Source organism: Crocuta crocuta, unplaced genomic scaffold (genome assembly GCF_008692635.1).
Source record: "Crocuta crocuta isolate KB4526 unplaced genomic scaffold, BGI_CrCroc_1.0 scaffold112, whole genome shotgun sequence".
NCBI lineage: Eukaryota > Metazoa > Chordata > Mammalia > Carnivora > Hyaenidae > Crocuta > Crocuta crocuta.
In genome coordinates this window covers 6,136,765-6,157,111 of record NW_027528818.1, presented here as the reverse complement: position 1 = coordinate 6,157,111, position 20,347 = coordinate 6,136,765, and the positions used below count along the sequence as shown (strand labels likewise).

Genomic DNA, 20,347 nt, shown 5'->3' with positions numbered 1-20,347 from the left:
GTGCTTTTAATTATCTTCTTTTTAAGTCCAAAAAGAATCTGGGAGTAGATCTGATCTTTCAGTACTGTTAACATGGTGACCGACAGTATCCGTTTACACACAGACCTTCATTTTCAAAGCGGACAAAGGTGGATCTGTCGCTACACATGAGAGGCATCTCTGCTGTGCTTATGTAGTATCTCTAGGCATCAAGGCTGGAGTCCCCCAAAATGGTTCACCCAAATGTTCTGCATTGGAGCTACTTTGGAAACAAATGAAGTTTTCAGTACTGTGCATACACAGAATCTTAGGGCTGCCTGGAAGGAATGGCAAGCAGGAAGAACATCTATTCCAACTGTCATTCGGTTCAAACCTTAGCATGTTAATGGTAATCATATGGTGTTGAGAAACTGATTAGAATACTTCCTAGTACCAGCATTAAATATTGTTTGCCTACCCCAGAGTACATGAGCCTGAAGAGAAACTATCACAACAGCCTTAAGCACGCAATTCCAGATGAGAATGAAAGCCAAAATAATGTTTGAGTTTAAAATGTTGTCCAGTATATGAATTAACAGGCTGAGGGTTAGGCTAGGGGCTGGTGAGAATGCTAATGAACAAAAAAACTGGGAATATCTTGTGATGGTGACGTGCCCATAAATTAAGGAGATGGGGGAATTATCGTGACAGGAGGCTTAACCACTTCAGTATGCTTGTGTTTGATGCTGTTGTATTTGTCTATTTAAAATGCAGTTATGGAAGGACTTTAGGTAAATAATTTTTTAGTACTATATTAAGTCTTGTTGGATTTTACTTCATATTTTATTTTTCCTTTTAAGTCTTTGTAGACACCTTTGCCTCATGGACTATCAGAGTAACCGGAAGGCAGAATGGTAAGTAACAAATCTGTATTCTAAATATTTAAGCATGTTCCACTTAATGGATTTATCTTATTCCATCTCTCTGTACCTTTTGGTTCAGCTTTTATTTTCATATTACCACATAGTATTTTAACCATGATCATAGTAAGACTCTTCAAAGAGAAGGTGAATTTTACTGCTTTGAAGAGAGAATGAGATGGGCTTTTTCCCTCCTCTGTGCCCTATTCAGTAGATTCCCTTTCACAAGGTGGTAGGAATAGGAATGACCACCTCATTTATTTAAGCAAAGCACGATGGTGTATATGTAGGAAGAAACTAACATTTGAGTTCCTTACCTTTTGTCTCCATTTTGTTCCTTACCTTTATTATTAATTTTTCTACAACTAAAAATGGGGTGTAAAACATCAAATAGTTGGACCAAAATGACATGACAGCTAATGGTAGTAAAGCCAGGATTCAAACCTACATCTGTCTTGGACTTCAGAATACTTGCTGCTTTCCCCACCCACGTGCTCCCTTGGCCCCCAGTGAGTACAGCTGGAGAGAAAAGTGATGTGCGGAGGAGGAGGAGACTGTTCAATGAAAAACGGCCAAACACAGAAGTCCAGTCCTGTGCAGTGCATCTGCAGTACAGAACAGAAGCAGGATAAAGGGGCCAAATAGTGGCCGAAAGGGCAGATTGCAGTTATTCTGATACAGTGAAGTAGTACAAAAGTAGAATATCTAATACTATTTGCATACTCGGATGGTAGCTTAAAAAAAAAAAAAAAAAGGCAGTAAGAACAGCTACTCCAGGAGTGTTTCAAAACTAGAGGAAGAAATTGATGCAAGTATTCTGTATTTGAGCCAGTTTTTAAAACATCCAAGATTTTATAATAGTGAAGGGAATATAATTAGATAATGTGTTTTAGGCTTGAGGAAGTTTATATCTAAGACATAAACCCTAAAAAGAGATAAAAACACATGTTCAAAATCATAACTGATTTCAATTTTAGAAAAAGGAAGTCATCCAAAAAAATGAATGTACTTGCAGAAAGAGCTTTTTTAAATGACATGTATAAAAGCATGGCACAGTCCGGCTTTATCTAGAGTGGATGGACGCGAGAACGGTAGAGGACTGGAGCTTGGGCTCACAAAACAAGCAAGGGGGAGAGAAAACAAACAACATCCACTAGAAGGGCCGGGCTCTCAGTGAAGGCAGCTAGGACCGCTGTGGCCCTGAACGGGTTGCTCCATCTCCACGGCCTCATCTACAGGGTACTGTAGTGTACCTGCCCTGTCAACCCCCTAGATTTCCGATTTTCTGACGTTTGTAAAACAGTGTTGTAAATTGTCACATAAAATATATACGTAAGTCACTGAACCTTCCTTCAGAGGTTCAGAGCAAGAAAGGGAAGGGCACTGTACTTGTCTTTTAAATATTCATGGATGTTGTGACAGCCCACTCTTACTGTTCAAGAATAACCTTTCAATTTGAAAATGCAGAACTAATAGCATTAATAGAAAATAGAGCCCCAAAGAGGTGAGAGGTTGATAGAATGGCAAGATCTTTTTTCCCTACCTGTTCCTCCAGTCGTATGTGAGGATGTGGGTAATCTGCTTTATAAATTTCATGAGAGAATGTCAACTCTACTTTGATTTGTAAAGTAAAAAATATCTAGAGTCTTTGAGTGATAAAACAGAATACTCACAATTCCAGGCCTTTGTTCCTGAGATTTCTGTGGAAAGCCCACATCTAAGAAAACATTCACTAAGATTAGACATACGGACATAGCCATTCCTCTCGACAAAATGCTAGGAAAAGCTTTGTTGCTTCTAAGCAGCTGGTAAACTAGGTTCTATGAATCTCCTTACTGATCAGTTTACCTTTTTTGCCCTGATTTCCAAGACCTTCAAAACCAAACCTTATAGCTGAATTTTAATTACTGTGAAACATTTTATAACTTGTATTCTGTGTGCTTTCATCTTTTGCCATCCTTTTTTCTTCGCCTAATTTTCTTTTACCTATTTTTGTGACTTTCACTTATTCTTAGAATATGTAAGCTATCTGAAATTCTTTTGGTAATAAAGTGGACTATAAATTATCTTGCTACATTAAACAGATTCAGGCTTCTAGATGTAGACAATTTGTGTCCAAGAATGTCAAAACAGGATTACAGAATCTTTATGATGTAAAAATACCCATCAAGAACTATGATGGAATGGGGCGTCTGGGTGTCTCAGTTGGCTGAGCATCCACCTCTTGATTTTGACTCAGGTCATGATCCCAAGGATTATGGGATTAAGCCCCTGCATGGGGTGCCGGCTGAGCAGGAAGCCTGCCTGGGGGTCTCTCCTTCTGCCCCTCCCTGCACTGACATGTGCATACACGCTCTCTAAGATTAAAAAAGAAGAAGAAAGGGGTGCCTGGGTGGCTCAGTCGGTTAAGCATCCGACTGCAGCTCAGGTCATGATCTCACGGTTCATGGGTTCGAGCCCTGCACTGGGCTTTGTGATGACAACTAGCTCAGGGCCTGGAGCCTGCTTCAGATTCTGTGTCTCCCTCTCTCTCTGACCCTCCCCTGCGCTGTTTCTATCTCTCTCTCAAAACTAAATAAAATATTTAAAAAAAAAAAAAGAAGAAGAAGAAAAATAGAAAAACTAAAAGAGATGATGTAAGACTGGACACCAGGAATATGTCCGACATCACATTTTGGTTTCCACAGATAGGTAAACCTGAAGGAACAACACACAGCAAAATTCTGCAATGTTTTAAGATTTCGTTTGTGAGAAAGTAAAGATTAGATGATANTTTGGATGGGAAGGAATGGATATTGAAGCTAAAACTGAATTGGGAGGCAGAGTTGTTTCTAGATCTGCCACCGACTAGTAGAACTGAGACTGAGGAGTCCGTTTTTTTTTCAAACCTTAATTTCTTTATTTGTGTCATAGGCAATAGATGAGAAAATAGCTCTAAGGTTTCTCAAAACATTAAATAAACTCTGGTACTTCAACAAAATTTGAGTTTCTGTTCGCACTGCTCAGAACTATTTTTGCAAGGGCATCTGGGTAGCCCAGTCAGTTAATTAAGTGTCTGACTCTTGGTTTTGGCTCAGGTCATGATCTGACAGTTCGTGAGTTTCAGCCCCACGTCTGGCTCTGCACTGAAAGCACAGAGTCTGCTTGGGATTCTCTCCCTCTCTCTGGATAAACTAATAAAAAGCCCCTTAAAAAATATTTTTGCAGCTTTTTGGCACTGCTTCCATATTCAGTTTTATGATGCTCTCCAGAAAACTACTGTGGATTTTATAGCCACATCTCATTTTGAACCAAATAAGGCATTACCTAGCTGGATTTACATCAATTTATTTACCTCAAGTGACTTGGCAATTTCTAAAACTAAAATCTTCCTCAGCACAAAACTTGCCTGTATTAATTATGTTTTAAATTTTAGGCACTGCTCCAGGAAGCAATTAAACACAAGTATTTTGAACAATGGTCGCATTGTTGGCATTAGTATATAGCTTTCCAGAACATTTTTTTGAAGGGACAAGGCACATTTACATAGTATACAGTTTTGTAAGACCTTCTCATCTTAATGAAAGAGCTGTTAAATATGAGAAAAAGGAATTAATGAAATATATAGTATGTAGGCTTTTCAAAAGCCCATTCTAATACTTTTTTTTTAATTTTTTATTTATTTTACAAATAATTTTTTGTCAAGTTGGTTTCCGTAAGCCCATTCTAATACTTTTATAAAAATGTTTTACTTATTTTTGAGAGCGTGCAAATGGGGGAGGGATAGAGAGTGGGGACAGAGGATTTGAAGTGGGCTCTGCGCGGATAGCAAACCTGATGTGGGGCTTGAACTCAAGAACCGTGAGATCATGACCTGAGCTGAAACTGGATGCTCAACAGACTAAGCCAGCCAGGTGCCTCAAGAGCCCATTGTTAAGACTTAGTATATCCGTGTCAAACTACCTTCTTCTGCTGAGTATTTAGAAAAACTTGGGATAGAGCAGATCCCTGAATAGAACGCTTTCTTTGATTGTATCTATACGACTCGAGGATGACAACAATGAAATCCCTTAGACATAGTTCAGGCATACTGATGCCTGGCTCCTATTCTCATACGTTGTAATTTCATTGGTATGGAGTGTGACCTGGGCGACAGGATTTCTAAATCTTCCCAAGTGATTCTAATGGGCAGCAAAGTATGTGTTACAGTGAATTAATGTCCTATAACTCAAATAATTTGCAGGTTATGTAAAATAGTTTTTCACCCATTATGACAGTGATGGTGTCACTTCATTTAAGTTTTCTGAAATAGACAACATTTTCTCAAAGTTAAACATATTATTATAAGGGGATGGGAAGACATAATATCTTGGGAGAAGACAACAACTGTTATTTTACAGCCTATTTGTAGTGGTTTTATTTTGTTTTTGATACAGAAGCATTAAACAGTCTTATTGTTTGTAAGTTCTCATTTGGAAGTTGTGATATACTGTGTTTAAGTCCTGAACTCACAACATTACTGCTGAGTTGCGGTGTTCAAAGATAGTTACGGTTGCTTAAAATGAGAAGTAGATAAAAATCAAATCAGATCAGTCTCCCTGCTGCACTTGAGTTTTCAAGGCTTTGGAGGCATGATGCACAAAGGAAGCAAACCAGTGTGCTTGGAAAGGGTTGGATAGTATCTTCTCCTTCTCTTTAGGAACGTTATCACTGTGTGTTGACTTCCTACAGAATATTATAGGTTTTAATTACGGAGAATGTGATTTTAACATAGGGGCTGAAGCACAAATAAATGGCAACCACAGAGGACTTGTGTTGTGAATGGTTAAAAGCTGTCATACAGGGAAAAGTTACAGTGATGGCTGTGGAACTAAAAATAAAGCAGGGTTATTCATGCCTCCCTAAAACAACGTGCTGTGGCATACCCTCGGAGTAGGCTAGGTGACTTCAAGTAAAAGGAGCATAGGATACTCTGTAAATAACCCCAAAGCCAAAATTTTGTCTTCCTGTGTACGTCTACTGATTATTACACATGACTGATTTATGTACAGCGATCAGAGATGCCGTCTCCGTAGTGAATTACTGCAAGGTGTCAGCGGCAAGCCACCGGTAACGTATCAGGTGGCCCGTCCCTGACTTTCTGCCTTCCAGGCCACCTGCCTATTAGAACTGCCCTTTTATTTTTACTGTATCAACAATCTCTGGCTCTTTCTTTGGCCTTCTTTGCTTAGCCCTTCACTGCACTTGATAGCATTGCCCACCATATCTAGAAGTGTTACCTCATCCGTCCTTTTAATGGTCTATGAACCGTCTTTCATTTCCACTGCTTATTTTTCCTCTTCCTTGACCCTGGTCTTTATATGTATGTTACACATTTCAGTCTTTATCCTCAGAATTCACTCCGAGTAGACCACTTCCCAGCCTGGCTGGTTTCCCAGCCTATTTCAGAGATTTTAAAATTTTATCACTTCTGACGCCATAAATAAAGTGAACTCCTATCTGGGTGAATGCAGAGGGAGGTCTAGAGGGCAGCTGTCTGTGAAAGGCCCATTGAGGTATGGGTGCCTGGGAAGTTTGTAGCCCAGAGAGGACTAAAAGGAGCAGCAAGAGAATAAGGCTTGGGAAGGTAGGCAGAGGCCAGATGAAAGGACCTAAATGCTCTGCTTTGAACTTGTATGTTTTCTGAAAGAGATGCCATTGAAGAATTTAAAGCAATCACAAGTGGTGGCTGACGTTTTCATTGTAGAACGCTCCTCTTGTAACAAGAGAAATGGACTACAGGGAGGCTTGGCAAGACGAGCAGGAAAGGTAGCGGGGATGGGAAAGGAAGCTACTTACAAGGTACCATCAAGAGGATTTGGTGAATGACTGGAGGTAGGAAGTAAGGTGTCTAGAATGGTTTCTTTTGGCATGAGTAATGGGCTGCTGGTAGTGTCATTTACTGAGCTAAGAACAGATTTTAGACCAGTGTTCAGTTGGACATTCAAGGAGCAACTAGTAGGCAATTAGATAAACCCAACTGAGCCTTAAAACTCTAGGCCAGAACATATTTGGCAGGAAAAACAACAGGCATGAAATTATCTAACAATTCAGTTGAAGTAAAATCCTAAGAGTAAGCACTTAGTAGAGTGCTTGCTAGATGCCAGCCACTGATTCTAACTAATTCATTTAATTCTTACAACTATTCTCTGAAGAAAAGAGCCCCACTGACAGAACCTTAGTGTTAACATTAAGTGGGAAAACTGAAGGACAGCAAAGCAGACTAAGACTGGTCAGGTAGAAGGTTGTCATGGAATACCTAAAGAATTTTAAAGAAACAGGCCGAGGCACAAGGTCACATGAAAAAAATGAAGTGTCTGTTTGATTTTACTACTGGATTATTGGACCTCAATGAGAACTGTTTCTAAGCCCGAATTCAGCCATTGAAGAAAACGAGACAGAATGACAGGCTATTAAACTGCTGGAATAAGGAGACCAAGGAGCTGTGAAAGGAGAGGAGAGGCGGAGTCCGGGAGGAGAGGACACCTGGCTCCTTGAAACAGGTAGGTAAAGAAGGATGCCTGAATAAGTAGATACTCTTAAAGCAAAGGGTCCAGATATGGAGGGAGTTCACAGCTCACAACAGACTGCTGATTACTGTTCAGAAGCCCTCATGAGGCTGGAAAACATAATGACATCAAGCTATTACGTGGTTCTTCAATATACCAGACACAAAAAACAAATGTAAGTTACAGTGGTTTACAGTTTGGAAGGGTTGAGATTAAAAGTCATACCACTGGAAATTTTAATTGGCAGAAACATTCTAAGTAATACTGTCAACATATGTTTTCAAATCTAGATCTCAGAAGTACTTCTGAAAAAGAGCAAAAAATGTCTAGGTAGACCGGTAGACCTAAGCTAGGTAGTTCTGGTTTGACCCAGTTAGGCTAATTAATAGTATAGTGGGGAGAGGGGTTTATTATTCATTCAAAATTTAAGTCTTCAGCTGTCATTCACAGTACATGACTTAGATTCTTCGCAAATGTGTTACCAAAACCAATACATGTCTGATTGTCCAATATGCATAGGACTTTGGGAGTGCTCAAGGTATGGTATAAGCTATATACTGACTCTTTGCCCTCAAAAAATACAGAAGATAGGACTCAACAGATGAAGCTATAGTGCAAAAAAAGAAAATGCCAAAGGAAACGGAAACACTTAGAAAATGTTTTAAAAGTAGGCAGAATTTGAGCTTCACTCTCAAATGGGGAAAGAATCAAGTGAGCTTTTCTTTGAGCTTTTATTAAAAAGTGCCATCGGCTATGTTTATGGAAAATATAAATGATTATAAAGGGTTCTGTTATAAAAAATCTTTGTTGACCTAAGTAGTATCTGATCAAATGCACAAAGGCCACAAAGTATTAAGTATCCGTTTATTTAAATTTCTAAAAGATGTAAAAATAGACAACTTTTCTTTGTAGTAGAAAGAACATGAAGGTGTGGAGTCATAGGACCTAGACTGGTGTGAAATTAGGAAACTTGTGTAATCCCTCCGGTACCTCCATTCCCTAATTTGCGAAAGGGCGAGAGTATTACTTGATCAAGCTCACCCTCAGAAGGGCTGTTTGAGAAATAACTGGTCTAATTTGAAATATAAATTATTTTCATGTGGCCAACTTCAAAAAAATAAACTCATCATGGTTAAGTAGAGCATTATAGTAATCATGATAGTAATTAGAAATTAAGTGGCAACATGCAGATATTTGCCAAATATTAATGTAATGAAACAAAATAGAGTATTTCTTCATTCAGTAGTTGGGAATGAGAAATAAGACTTCTACTACTTAACTAAAACAGTGTCTCTATACTAGCTTTTGAATATTATAAATATCACCAGAGACCAAACCACAACATAAATTTCATTTCTATATTTCAGAAAACCTACTTGAATACACTTTGAAACAAGAGTACAACAAAATAGAATATACTTCAAATGTTGAATATACAAACTATTATAGTTCAAATCTGAACACTGGTACTTTCCCTCTTAAACTTCAACTAAAAGAAAAAAAAAAAAGGAAGGAAGGAAGGAAAAAACAAAAACAAAACCACCAGGTATTAGAGCTACCTGACAAAAATTCATGCTGAGCCTGAACTTCCAACTGACAGTAGAACTGAAACTGATATGTCTGCACAGATGCCAGGGCTAAGTGAGTGACACAGGCAGGTTACAGCAAAAGGCCAGAGCAACTGTTAATTTGTCCACAATTAAGAAACTGACAGACTTAAACTACCATATAAAATGTTACATGTAAATTCTATAACAATACTGTGCTAGGTACAAGATTTTTAAAATTTTTCTTTTAATAAAAAAGCTTTACACAAACAAGCCATTAGCTTATTTCAATAAAGAAAACTGAAAATTAGTCTAAGGCCTTTGTTTTAAATCAGCTTAAGCTATATGATATAAAAAAAAATCGCACTAGATCTTTTTTGCTATCTTTCTGAAAAGCTTTTGGATCCATTTTCAATTCACATTCTAAAATACCTATATTAGCAGTCTTCACGTAGCACCAGTTAAGTGAGTTCTGTGTGAACACAGTAATAATTGCTGGTATGCATATAAAATGCATCAAAAATTGCTGTATGTAACAATGAGATCACCCATCCCAACCCCTCCCCACTGAAAACTATATAACCTCTTACAGAATGTTAGTGTTCCAAGTCTTAGTGTAACTTGATATTGTAGTGAGTTGCTTGGTCCCTTTTCAATCCTTTTCCTTATGGATGAGTTCGGTGGTTTCCTACTGTAAGAGGCAGTTTTCTGTCAGCATCTCCATATGTAGTTCATTTCCCACTGAAACATGGGATAGGTAATTTACTTCCAGTAAGTTTGATTGTTTTCTTATATGCATTAAAAATGTTTTAAAGTCTTCTTTTGACTCTTCTTGATGACCTCCTTTGCAAATATTTACGTTAGTATTATCACTAACAGTCTAAAGTCCGGGGTAGAGCTGCTAATTTATTTCTCACATGTCACTAGTCCTTCGGTTTTCATAGTTACAGGAAGGGCAATAGCTGAAGGTGCACTGACAACCACCACGTGGGTCACTGTCTTATTTCCATCTGCTGGTTTTTCTTCTTGTACCAGCTGTAAAGTTTTCACGTCGTGTTCCTGCTTTTTTGCCACTGCTTCTGATTTTACCTCTGGCCCTTTTATGACTGCACTGATAACTCGGGGAGGAGTCTGGCCAGATGCCTGCTGAGTAGGCACTGATAGTCTCATTACAGGTGTACCATGGGCTATGGAAACAGGAGTAAGTGCTCGCACAGCCAGCGGGGTTCCAACAATGTTAATGCTTCCTGATCCAGTCAGATTTGACTTTGTCTGCAGTTGACACTGTGCAAGTTGTGTAGCTGGGATGGTAATAATTTTGGCAGGCTGCATGGTGATTTTGTCTCCATTTTCAGAAGAGGCTGGCATCACAGTAGGGATTGTCTGAATAACTACCTTTGGAGAGGTTGCTGTTGTTGGACTCGTGCTGGTTATTAACGGTGCACCTGCATTAACTGACTGAACTGCCACAGTTGAAATTTTCTGACCCAACGATGTCATTACAACAGGTACTTGCATGGCGACACGAACTGTCCTAGATTTAAAAAAAAAGGTGATTTCATGTTAAGTTAGACATTAGGTTTCTTGAACAAAAAGATGAATGCAAATCCAAAATGTACAAAACTACTGCTCTCAAGCTCTACAGGTGTACTGACAATTTATAGTATGAAATAGCATGAAATAAATATATTTTTAAAACAAAAGCCTACACTAAGTTCCATCTATAAAACCATAAAAACCCATTCAGGCTAGTGAGACATCTACTTTAACAACAACAATAAAACCCATTTAAAAGATCAAGCAATTTTCCAAGTCTTGAGGACAGTAGGTTCTTAGGCTGCTAACATTCAAAAAGGGACACATTTTGCTAAGGAACTTTCTAAAATAAATTCAACGAATGGTTTCCTTCACTGACCTTGGAGCTGCCGTTGCTGACACAGATGCGGTAGTAGTAGGAGACCTGGACGGAGCATCATGACCAGGGGAAGTGATATTCACAACTCTAGCTACACCCTTCTCTGCTCTGGAGCAGTTTAGAGAGGAGTTTTTCCCACCACGAACAGAGGTTGCTGCTTTCAGGAGACTTTCTGCAGACAGTGACACTCGTTCTAATGATTTTTCATCAGTAGCTGCTGCTAAATCTTCGTTACAAGTTTCACTTTTGTCATCATCTATGACCACTATGTTTTTGGGCATATCCTTGAACTGATACACAAGCCTCTGTCCTTCAACCTTTGCAAGAATACCCCTTTGGTAATAATATCTGTAAGGGAAACAGTACTACATGAATCAAGTGTATTACATTTTTTACCCCCCAAGAAACACCATGTAGAATGGATATTAACAGAAACATTCACTTGTTCCTGTCAGAGACCAGAAAGGAGTTCTTACTGGCTGGATTGTTTAAAAGGCTCAATCTGTGGAGTATGTGAATACTGTCACATAAACTATGTGTCTATTTACAAACACCCCTAATTACAAGCAGCCATGTACACAGCAAAGTTTTGTGGGTTTCTCAAATTGACAAAACTTGAGGGAAATTTTCATATTAAGATAAATCCATTATACAAATTCACAGGAACTAAAAAGCAAATTAACCATTTGGAAACTATTTTGTTTGGGTTTAATTTTCTTAAGTCTTAAACTTTTTTACTAAAAAATAGTCCTAAAAGCACATTTTTCTGCAAAAATGAGTTTCCAATGATGCTGAAATTTTAGACATTCTAGACCAAAATCTTTCTCCCTATCTACCTCTAAATCAAGAAACTCCTCTAGAATATCCCCCAAATTCAAAGTTACAATAAGGGGTTTTTAGCACTTCTCCTTAAACAACCTAATACCAGAGTGAAAATTCACTCTTCTTGTGTTCTTACCTCAGAGCTCGTCCCATAGTTTCATAGTTCATATCCGGCTTGTTCTTATGCTTTCCCCAAAGCTTAGAGACAGCCTTGGAGTCCACAAGCTTGAATATGCCTTTTTCTCTCTGAGTCCACTTAATGTACCGAGGACAAGTATTTTTATCTTGAAGCAGATCTAAGAGAAACTCCCACAAATAGGTTGTGTTTCCTTTGAAAAAGTGTTAAGACATCGGTGAAAAATTCTTTAATATAATCAAATGCAAATATTTAATTATGCTGAATAAAAATTCACTTACTACTGGTAAAATAAATGTACCAAGAATCAGTCATTAAGTACTTGACTATATGAGCAATCATTTATACAGTGTCAAATTGTGTTGCCTGGTAAATTAACTATCTTTCATTATAACATAAAAATCCTAAATATATTTGTTTGCTGGTTTTCAAAAATAATACACCATTGATAGTTATGATACTCTTATAACAGATGTCCTGGATTTTGTACTTCTCTACATCACCCTATCGTACATTTTGAGTTCAATAAAGGCAAATGCATAATGCACAGCACAAAGCGAACCCGAATCAAACAGAATCTAATTTATTAATTTACACAGACTTAAACCACGAATAAAATAAGTTTGCACCAGTATGCTTATTTTAATGGTAAGCCCAAGTTCCATGATCAAAATTCATGAAAAGGCACTTATTTATTGAAAAGGCAAGCAGTACACAATGAAATCTGCAAAACTTTTAGACATCAGTCCAAGGATCTTCTTATAAGAAATTTTCTTTTCCTTTTTTTTTTTTTAAGATGTTATTCTTTTATGTACTCTCCACACTCAACACAAGGCTTGAACCCACAACTCCAAGATCAGGAGTCACATGCTCCAATGACTAACCCAGCCAAGCTCCCCGAAACATATTTTTCTTTGGTTCACCTTTATGCATGATTTCTGAAGTACATGTCTTATAAAGTACAAATTACACATGACCTTTTAAACATTCTTTTATCACTATCCTCTAGACTACCAATTTGGATTTGATTATCAATGAATGAGGGCTATTGCCTCTAAAAACAGGTTTTTCTTAATTGCTAATCTCTTTCTACTGATCACACCCAATTCAGTGAAGATAAGCAGTATATTAGGATTTCATCATACATGAACAATTCAGTTAGCAAATATGTTTGTGCTTCAGTCTTAAAAAATGAACTCCTTAAACAGAAATACTAAAGAGTATTTCTAGCATTTCCTTTGTCAAGTATTCATCAAATGTTAACTATATACAACATCTGATCACATACTAGCAAAATCTGAAAATGAGCTATTTCTGCAGAATAAAATACTGGTTCATCACACACTATGTAGTAGGATACAAGAGCATTTAAAACTTGGTCCTCCAAGGAATTTACAATTTAGTTGGGAAGGGGGAAAAAGTAAAAGAATACAAAAGAGAAGTAGCGTTTTGAAATAACATAAGATCTATCACAAGGCGATGCATAATTATATTCCAAATGAATGACAGAAAGTACCTGGGATTTCAAGAGTGAAAATAAAGTGGATTGGTGAAACATGAAGACTTGGAAGATGACTAAGATTCACATAGATGAAAAGGGGAGAAACTGGGTAGGTAAGATAAAAAGGAACTTAATCCCCCAGAAAAGAAAGAATCACTTTTTCCCCCCTTTGGAGAGCTCTGAGGGCAGACAGTAGTAGGCAGTGTTTATAAGAAGATCAGGCTTTTCAGGCTGCTATTTTTCTTTTACTCCCTTCATAAGCCTCTAGGGCCAGAGGTTCTCAAAGCAGACAGCAGAACGCTGAGAAGATTAGTATGCACACACCACCACAGAGTCACTGGGTCATCTCTAGGCTCCTACTCACTATCCCCCTTACTCTCATCAAATCTAGATCCAAATTTCAGCTTTTGTCAGAAGAACCTCTAAGAGTGGGAGGCTTCCAAATTAAGCCATGGCTACTCAATCTAAATGCTGATGCTCTTCCTCAGGCATTTCATTTTCATTCTGGAGTTCTCTGAAGATACAATTTATTAAGCCATAGTTGAGACCAGTGCGCATCTCTTGACTTGAAAATATTAACCTTCAACTTTACAAGGTTATATCTGTGGCTCTGAAACCCCACTGCACCAGCATCAACATGTGTAAACTATAGGTCACCTTCAACCACATCACGATACACACTTGGGATGTTTTTGTTTTATTTGTGATCAGGAGATGATCAGGCCCTATTAAGTGGATAATAGTAAAAGTGCAGAGAACTTGGGAAAAGATTTTTTGAGTAACAGACAATGCCTTTTACATAGTAGGGATTTCAGTATATCCATGTTTGTTGAATTAGACTCATAAACATTCCTCAGGTTATCTTTAGGTACCACTCCACCCCAGTTCCCATCCACAAGTTAAAACTGAAAAATCTACATCTCATTTTAAGGCAAACAATTCACAAAGGGAAGCCTTTATCAGACAAGGTGGTCCATTAAGCCTCTGACAGACTGTCAGCATTTAGACTGACATTTTACAGAAGAAACACTGACTGAACTAAATTGTTTTTTTAATGTTTATTACTGAGAGACAGAGAGAGAGGAACAGAGTCTGAAGCAGGCTCCAGGCTCCAGGCTCCGAGCTGTCAGCGCAGAGCCTGATGCAGGGCTCAAACCCATGAACCGTGAGATCATGACCTGAGCTGAAGCTGGACATTTAACCAAGTGAACCACCCAGGTGCCCCTTCAGATTTTATTTTTAAGTAATCCCTATACCCCAGTGTGAGGCTCAAACTTAAAATCCCTTGATCATGAGTCACATGCTCTACCAATTGAGCCAACCAGGTGCCCCCGAGTGATTTTTAATCTCTCATCTTCACATTTACCACGCTGCCTCAAGTTTAATAATACAAGACCAAAATTCCAACAAAAAATGATTTTGACTGGCAAACAGGTCATCACAAAGTTTTTCTCCAGTGTTAAGCATAAGGTCTTTGAGTACAGGAGACTGCTGATGATGGGAATTATTTTTCAAACAACAATAAATATACACCACATAAATTAAAAGATAAAACCTAAGATGTCAGAAATGTGAAGTGACCAAAGACAGGTAAGGATATAAATATCCTAAATCTGTCCTAAATTGAATAATTATCAGTTCCCAAAAAAATAACAATTCAATATAACTTGATTTGTAATGGATTTTTTGTCTTTATTTCCTGGTAGACTTAATAGAAAACTTTTTTTTTTTACTAGAGACTTAATTTTTGCTTTATTTAAAATTAGATGTAAGACCACCTGTTGAAGATGGAATACGCTTGAATGTATTAAACCAAAATATAACCAGCTGTTAAATATTGGTCTGAAAACATTCATGAAAGTAAGAAATTCTGGTTATCAGATAATCAGAACACACCTAAAACCATGATTAAAATATTACCTGAAATCAACTTACGGATATTACTCAATTGAAGTCAACATATTGAGAGAACACAGAATGCAGAAGGCTTGTTAAATTTTGTTTTTAATGAAAATATACCAATTCTAAAGCAAAAATATGTAAGTGTTCTGACTTCTGACAGGACTGAAATTGGTTGACTAGGAAATTAAATCCAGTTTGCTTTGGGAATTCTTGCATTACTTCTATCAGTTAATAAATTATGTATCACAAGTAAGTCTTCATTATAAACTTCTCCGATGCTGAGCGGTTCTATGTGAGGACGAGTGCTGTTATACATACCTCCCCACCAAGAACAATGGCCCTTAAGAAGGGTGTGCATTAGACTGCACTTAAGGGGCGCCTGGATGGCTCAGTCAGTTAAGCGTCCGACTCTTGATTTCAGCTCAGGTCATGTCGTCATGGTTTGGGAGTGTGAGCCCCATGTTGGGCTCCATGCTGAGGATGCAGAGTCTATTTGGGATTCTCTCTCCCTCCCTCTCTGCCCCTCCCCCTGCTCACTCTTGCTCTTTCTCAAAATAAATGAATCAATGAATCATAGAGTAAGACTGCACTTAAGACAACCCTTTCCAAACATAAATGCCTACTGCCTTTTACTCCCCCCCACCCCCATGGCATATCTATGGCTACAGAATCTCAGTGGGGTAGGGACTGGGCAAAAATTTAAAAAGCACCCAGGTAATGTTCATACATCCCTGATTAAGAACTTCTACCAAAGACTGTACTTCCACTTATACATGTGCTAAAAATAATTTTCTTACAAATGCAAAAATGTCAACTGACTGAAAACAAAAAAATCATCTGAGGTCCAAAACAGCTCTCCCCAAATTACCTTTGCCTTCTCTGGGTTTCTTCTTTATACCTAACTCAGGAGACCCATTGGAAATTGGTGATTGCTGGGTCTTTGGTTTACGGCCAACTGAAAAAATAAGATTGAAACCATACATTGAAAATAAGAAAAACAGAAAAAACATAATTAGCAGACTCTTTGAGAACACATTATTCATGAAATTGACACTAATTTGTGGATTACTATACTCAATGTATATAAAATAACATTTAAAATGAGCATTAAAAACACTTCTGCAATTTCAGATTACAGCAGTTAGTTGGCAGTAATTTCAGGGCATATGGCAAATCGGGTACTACCAACCTATTATTTATACGGTCAGAGTCTCAATTTGCAAACCTCTTCCAATAATGTAGCAATGGAAACAAATTCTAGTATAAACTTTTTTCTTTTCTGTTCTACAAGACTGTCAGAAAAACCTTTACCTACCTACTGCAAAAGATGTGATAATCAGCGAAGCCCTTTTAGCTCAAATGAGGAAAAGTAAAAAGTACTATTTTAAATACTCTGAGCCAATCAATTTACCAGAATTTAAGCATAAGTAGTCAAATTTCCTCACCTCAATGTGTAGGTACATTATAAGGATTAAAAAAAACCTTCCAAATAATTATTTAGTATGTCTAATGAGCATGCCCTTTCTTTTGCTTCTCTTCACTTCTGCCATAAGGCTCTCTCAGACACAACAACATCCACAGTGAACAGAAAGAAAAAGAAGAGCTGCACTTTATACTAAAGAACATGTAAGGTTGGAAACACGGTTTCCAATCCTTAGCATTGACAGAAGCAAGCTGGCAAATGAGGGGGAAGCCTCCACAAAGGCTAGACATAGCCAAGCATATTATATTTGCAGATTATATTATTACTAATTTGGTGATTGTCATACATCTGGGATTTCTGATGTCACTCTGTTCTTCATTAGGAAGGATTATTTACAGCTAAATTGAGACCTAAAAGTGTTTTATTTCAAAATACATCTTTTATATTCTAGAATTCATTATGGTAAAACTAATAAGAAGTATGCTCTGACAAAAATTAAAATCGAAAGTTCACTGGTCTCCTTGTTAGAACGGAGATTAATTTCTCAATTTAAATAGTATTTATACATACAAACCAATCAGTAATAAGTCTCAAGCAAAAAAAAAAAAAAAAAAAAAAGAAAAGAAAAAACCAAACCAGCTTCCTTAATCAAAATGTTAGCCCAGGGATGTGGCCTGGGTGGCTTAGTCAGTTAGGCATCGACTACTGATCTCAAGCTCAGGTCTGGATCTCAGGGTCATGAGTTCAAGCTCCATGTTGGGCTCCATGCTGGGTATGGAGCGTACTTAAAAATAAATAATAATTTTATAAAGCCCAAAAAGGCTTAATTTGTTTTCATATAAAGCAGTATTTATGAAATCATACTCCTTAAGAGACAGTTTATTCATCAGGAGGAAACAAGGTTCACCAGTCAAATTAATTTTTAGAACACTGTACATTATCTTCTCTTGGAGATTCACAACACACATTACTATATTAGAAGGATCTGTTATTAAAAAAATAACCTACTTGAGGCATCTGGCTGGTTCAGTTGGTTGGTTAGGCTTCCGACTTGATTTCAGCACAGGTCATGAATGATCTTATGGTTTGAGACTGAGCCCCATGTGTCCAGCTCTGCACTGACAGAGCAGAGCCTGCTTGGGATTCTCTCTCTCCCTCTCTCTCTCTCTCTCTCTGCCCCTGGCCCCCACTCACACTCTCAAATAAACTTTGAACTTTGTCTCTCTCTCAAATAAAACTTTAAAAAAAAAAACCTAATTAACTCAGTATGTCCCAAATGAACTTAATCTCAAAATATAATTATATATTTATATATAAATATAATATATATTTACATATACATTATAAATAATTTTTAAATGGTCATTCATTAAGACCATCTATTTTCAAATATATAAAATTTGTATTAAATTGGCAAATTATTTCCTGATTTATATCATACCACATTTTGGTTCCTTAAATGATCACACCTTTTCACGGTCTCTTCCATCTTCTTTTAAATCTAAAACTTTTAAGTATTTTGTAATAGCTCCCATTTGAATACAGCCAGCCAAGGCTACAATGAGGAAGTGGGTAAACAGGGATATTTATATGTATATCTTTTGTTTTTAAATATTCACAACAGGAAGTAATTCTTTCTGAATTCTCTCATTCATATCTCTCACTAGATATATGTAATCTACATTTATTACATGAGGAAAGGTACTCAATCTCATTCTTCACTGTGTCCCTCAGAGTAATGAGCACAGACCTGTAAACATCACAGCAATTTGAAATACCTCTAATACATTTAAAAAAACTACCATTATTTCTAACACAAGTTCTTTTTACTTTTGCCTTCGATTGTTTTTTTCTACACTAAAACATGAGAGATACAGAAGAAAATAGAATTAGATGAGTACCCATTTACCCAGAATTTTCATTTCTTTCATGTTTTACCTTTGGGCTCAAGAGGAAAAGGACCCAGTTGCTGTACATCTCTTAGGGATGCTGGAGGTGTGCTGGGCTTTGTGCCTCACCCACTGATATCGGGTCAACAGAAGTTTCAGCAGGAGTCAAATACGAATTGGAAATGCTCTTTACCCACTGATGAGTTTATTCCACTTAAAATTACTTACGGTCAGTCTTGGTGTTTTAAGACAGAAGGTAGATAGCATTGGGCTTTTTATTTTAATGCCCACAAAAGAGGGGAATATAAAATTATTAAAAATAGAGAAAAGAAATAAATGTTTTTTAAAAACAGAAAGCAAATAGGCAGTGAATCTCTGATTTTCCTTCTATTTGTCCAACACTTGTTATTTGCAGGCAGTTTACTTTAGAGCCCAAATACTAACTCCTTTTAAACAGTATGAATATGTTAAAACACTATTTTAATCTCAACTTGTTGGTTTTTTGAGAGTACCTAGTTAGAGATAACGTCAATCTTAAATCTACAGCATATATTTCCTATGTTCCTTGATGGGAGAAAAATGCCAGAAAAAACTTCACCCACTTTCCAGAGATTTATACTCTACCTTTTTTCTTTTTCATTGGTTCATGGCTATCTGGTGATGTAGGAATAGGAGAGGTATCCATTGGTTCAGATTCCTCAGTTGACACCTCCACTACAGTTTCTGTAATGACATCTGGCCTCATAGCAGCATGGATAAATTCTGGAGTTGATACACAAGGAGGGACAAACACTTCCACTATAAAAAAAAGTTGAAAAATTAAAATTTCCCACCCCCATTAACACTTCGTAATGCGGACAATTCAATATTTGATAGAGGTGAGGTTAACAATGCATCAAAGCAGGATAAATGCCTGAAGTTAATGTGCTGAATATGCAATATGATCTAAAGTATGCAAGAAAATAAATGCAAAGAAAATCAGGCCGAAGGAAATGCTAATCCTCAAGGTAAGGTTGGGATCATGAGAGGTCACCCCCTCTCATGAGGGGGGAAAATATGAAAGCATATTTTTACATGCTTTCAAGCTTACTCTAGAACACTTTGAACTATTTTGACAATTCGGAAAACATTTGAAAATAAAATAATAGTATAATATAAGAGTGAGTTCTTTAATAATTACTTTCCTTCCATCATTATGCTCTAACTAGGTAATACATGCACATGATATAAAATTAAAAACATTGAATAAAGGAGCGCCTGGGTGGCTCAGTCAGTTAAGCGGCCAACTCTTGATTTTGGCTCAGGTCATGATCTCACTGTGAGATCAAGCCCCACATCATGCTCTGTGCTTACAGTGAAGAGCCTGCTTCAGATTCTCTGTCTCCCTCTCTCTGCCCCTCCCCTGCTTGCGCTCTCTTCTCTCAAAACTAAAACGTTAAAAAATATTTTAAAAAACCATTTAATAAACGTGTCTTCAGTAATAAGAAAGCACTTACAGATCATTTTAAAACATGAAGAAAAGGAAAAACCTCATTACAGCCCAATTAATACCATCTTTCAATATTAAAAATTTTATTTAATGTAAAGTTCTGATGTTTTAAGTCACTAAATCAGTACATTCAGTCTGCCATTTGGTGTTCTATTATATACAATAATGTTGCTCTGGCTTCTGTACCACATGCCTGAATAATCAGAATATGACATTTCTATTTCAATTAGGAGAGTTAATACATACTATTGTGGATTAATATACTGACTGATATGCCCTAAGTTTTTTTCTCACATCCCTAAATTATACATAGGATTC

The 20,347-nt window shown here is 37.2% G+C and overlaps 1 protein-coding gene across 7 annotated transcripts in view; it reads right to left on the bottom strand.

The window, feature by feature from the left end:
- Positions 1-8,255: 8,255 nt before the first annotated feature.
- The window catches only part of ELF2 (E74 like ETS transcription factor 2), a 67,536-nt gene continuing 55,444 nt past the window's right edge, over positions 8,256-20,347 (bottom strand). For 4 of the 7 annotated variants that reach the window (XM_077755965.1, XM_077755970.1, XM_077755971.1 and 1 more), the window contains 5 exons: positions 19,165-19,338; positions 16,097-16,183; positions 11,826-12,018; positions 10,868-11,215; positions 8,256-10,486 (listed from right to left, as the gene is read on the bottom strand). In XM_077755965.1, the coding sequence (XP_077612091.1) occupies positions 9,859-10,486; positions 10,868-11,215; positions 11,826-12,018; positions 16,097-16,183; positions 19,165-19,338 (1,430 nt within the window). In that variant the 3' untranslated portion in view covers positions 8,256-9,858. The remainder of the gene's footprint in view (positions 10,487-10,867; positions 11,216-11,825; positions 12,019-16,096; positions 16,184-19,164; positions 19,339-20,347) is intronic. The other 3 variants (XM_077755966.1, XM_077755968.1, XM_077755969.1) reach the window with 2 other exon arrangements.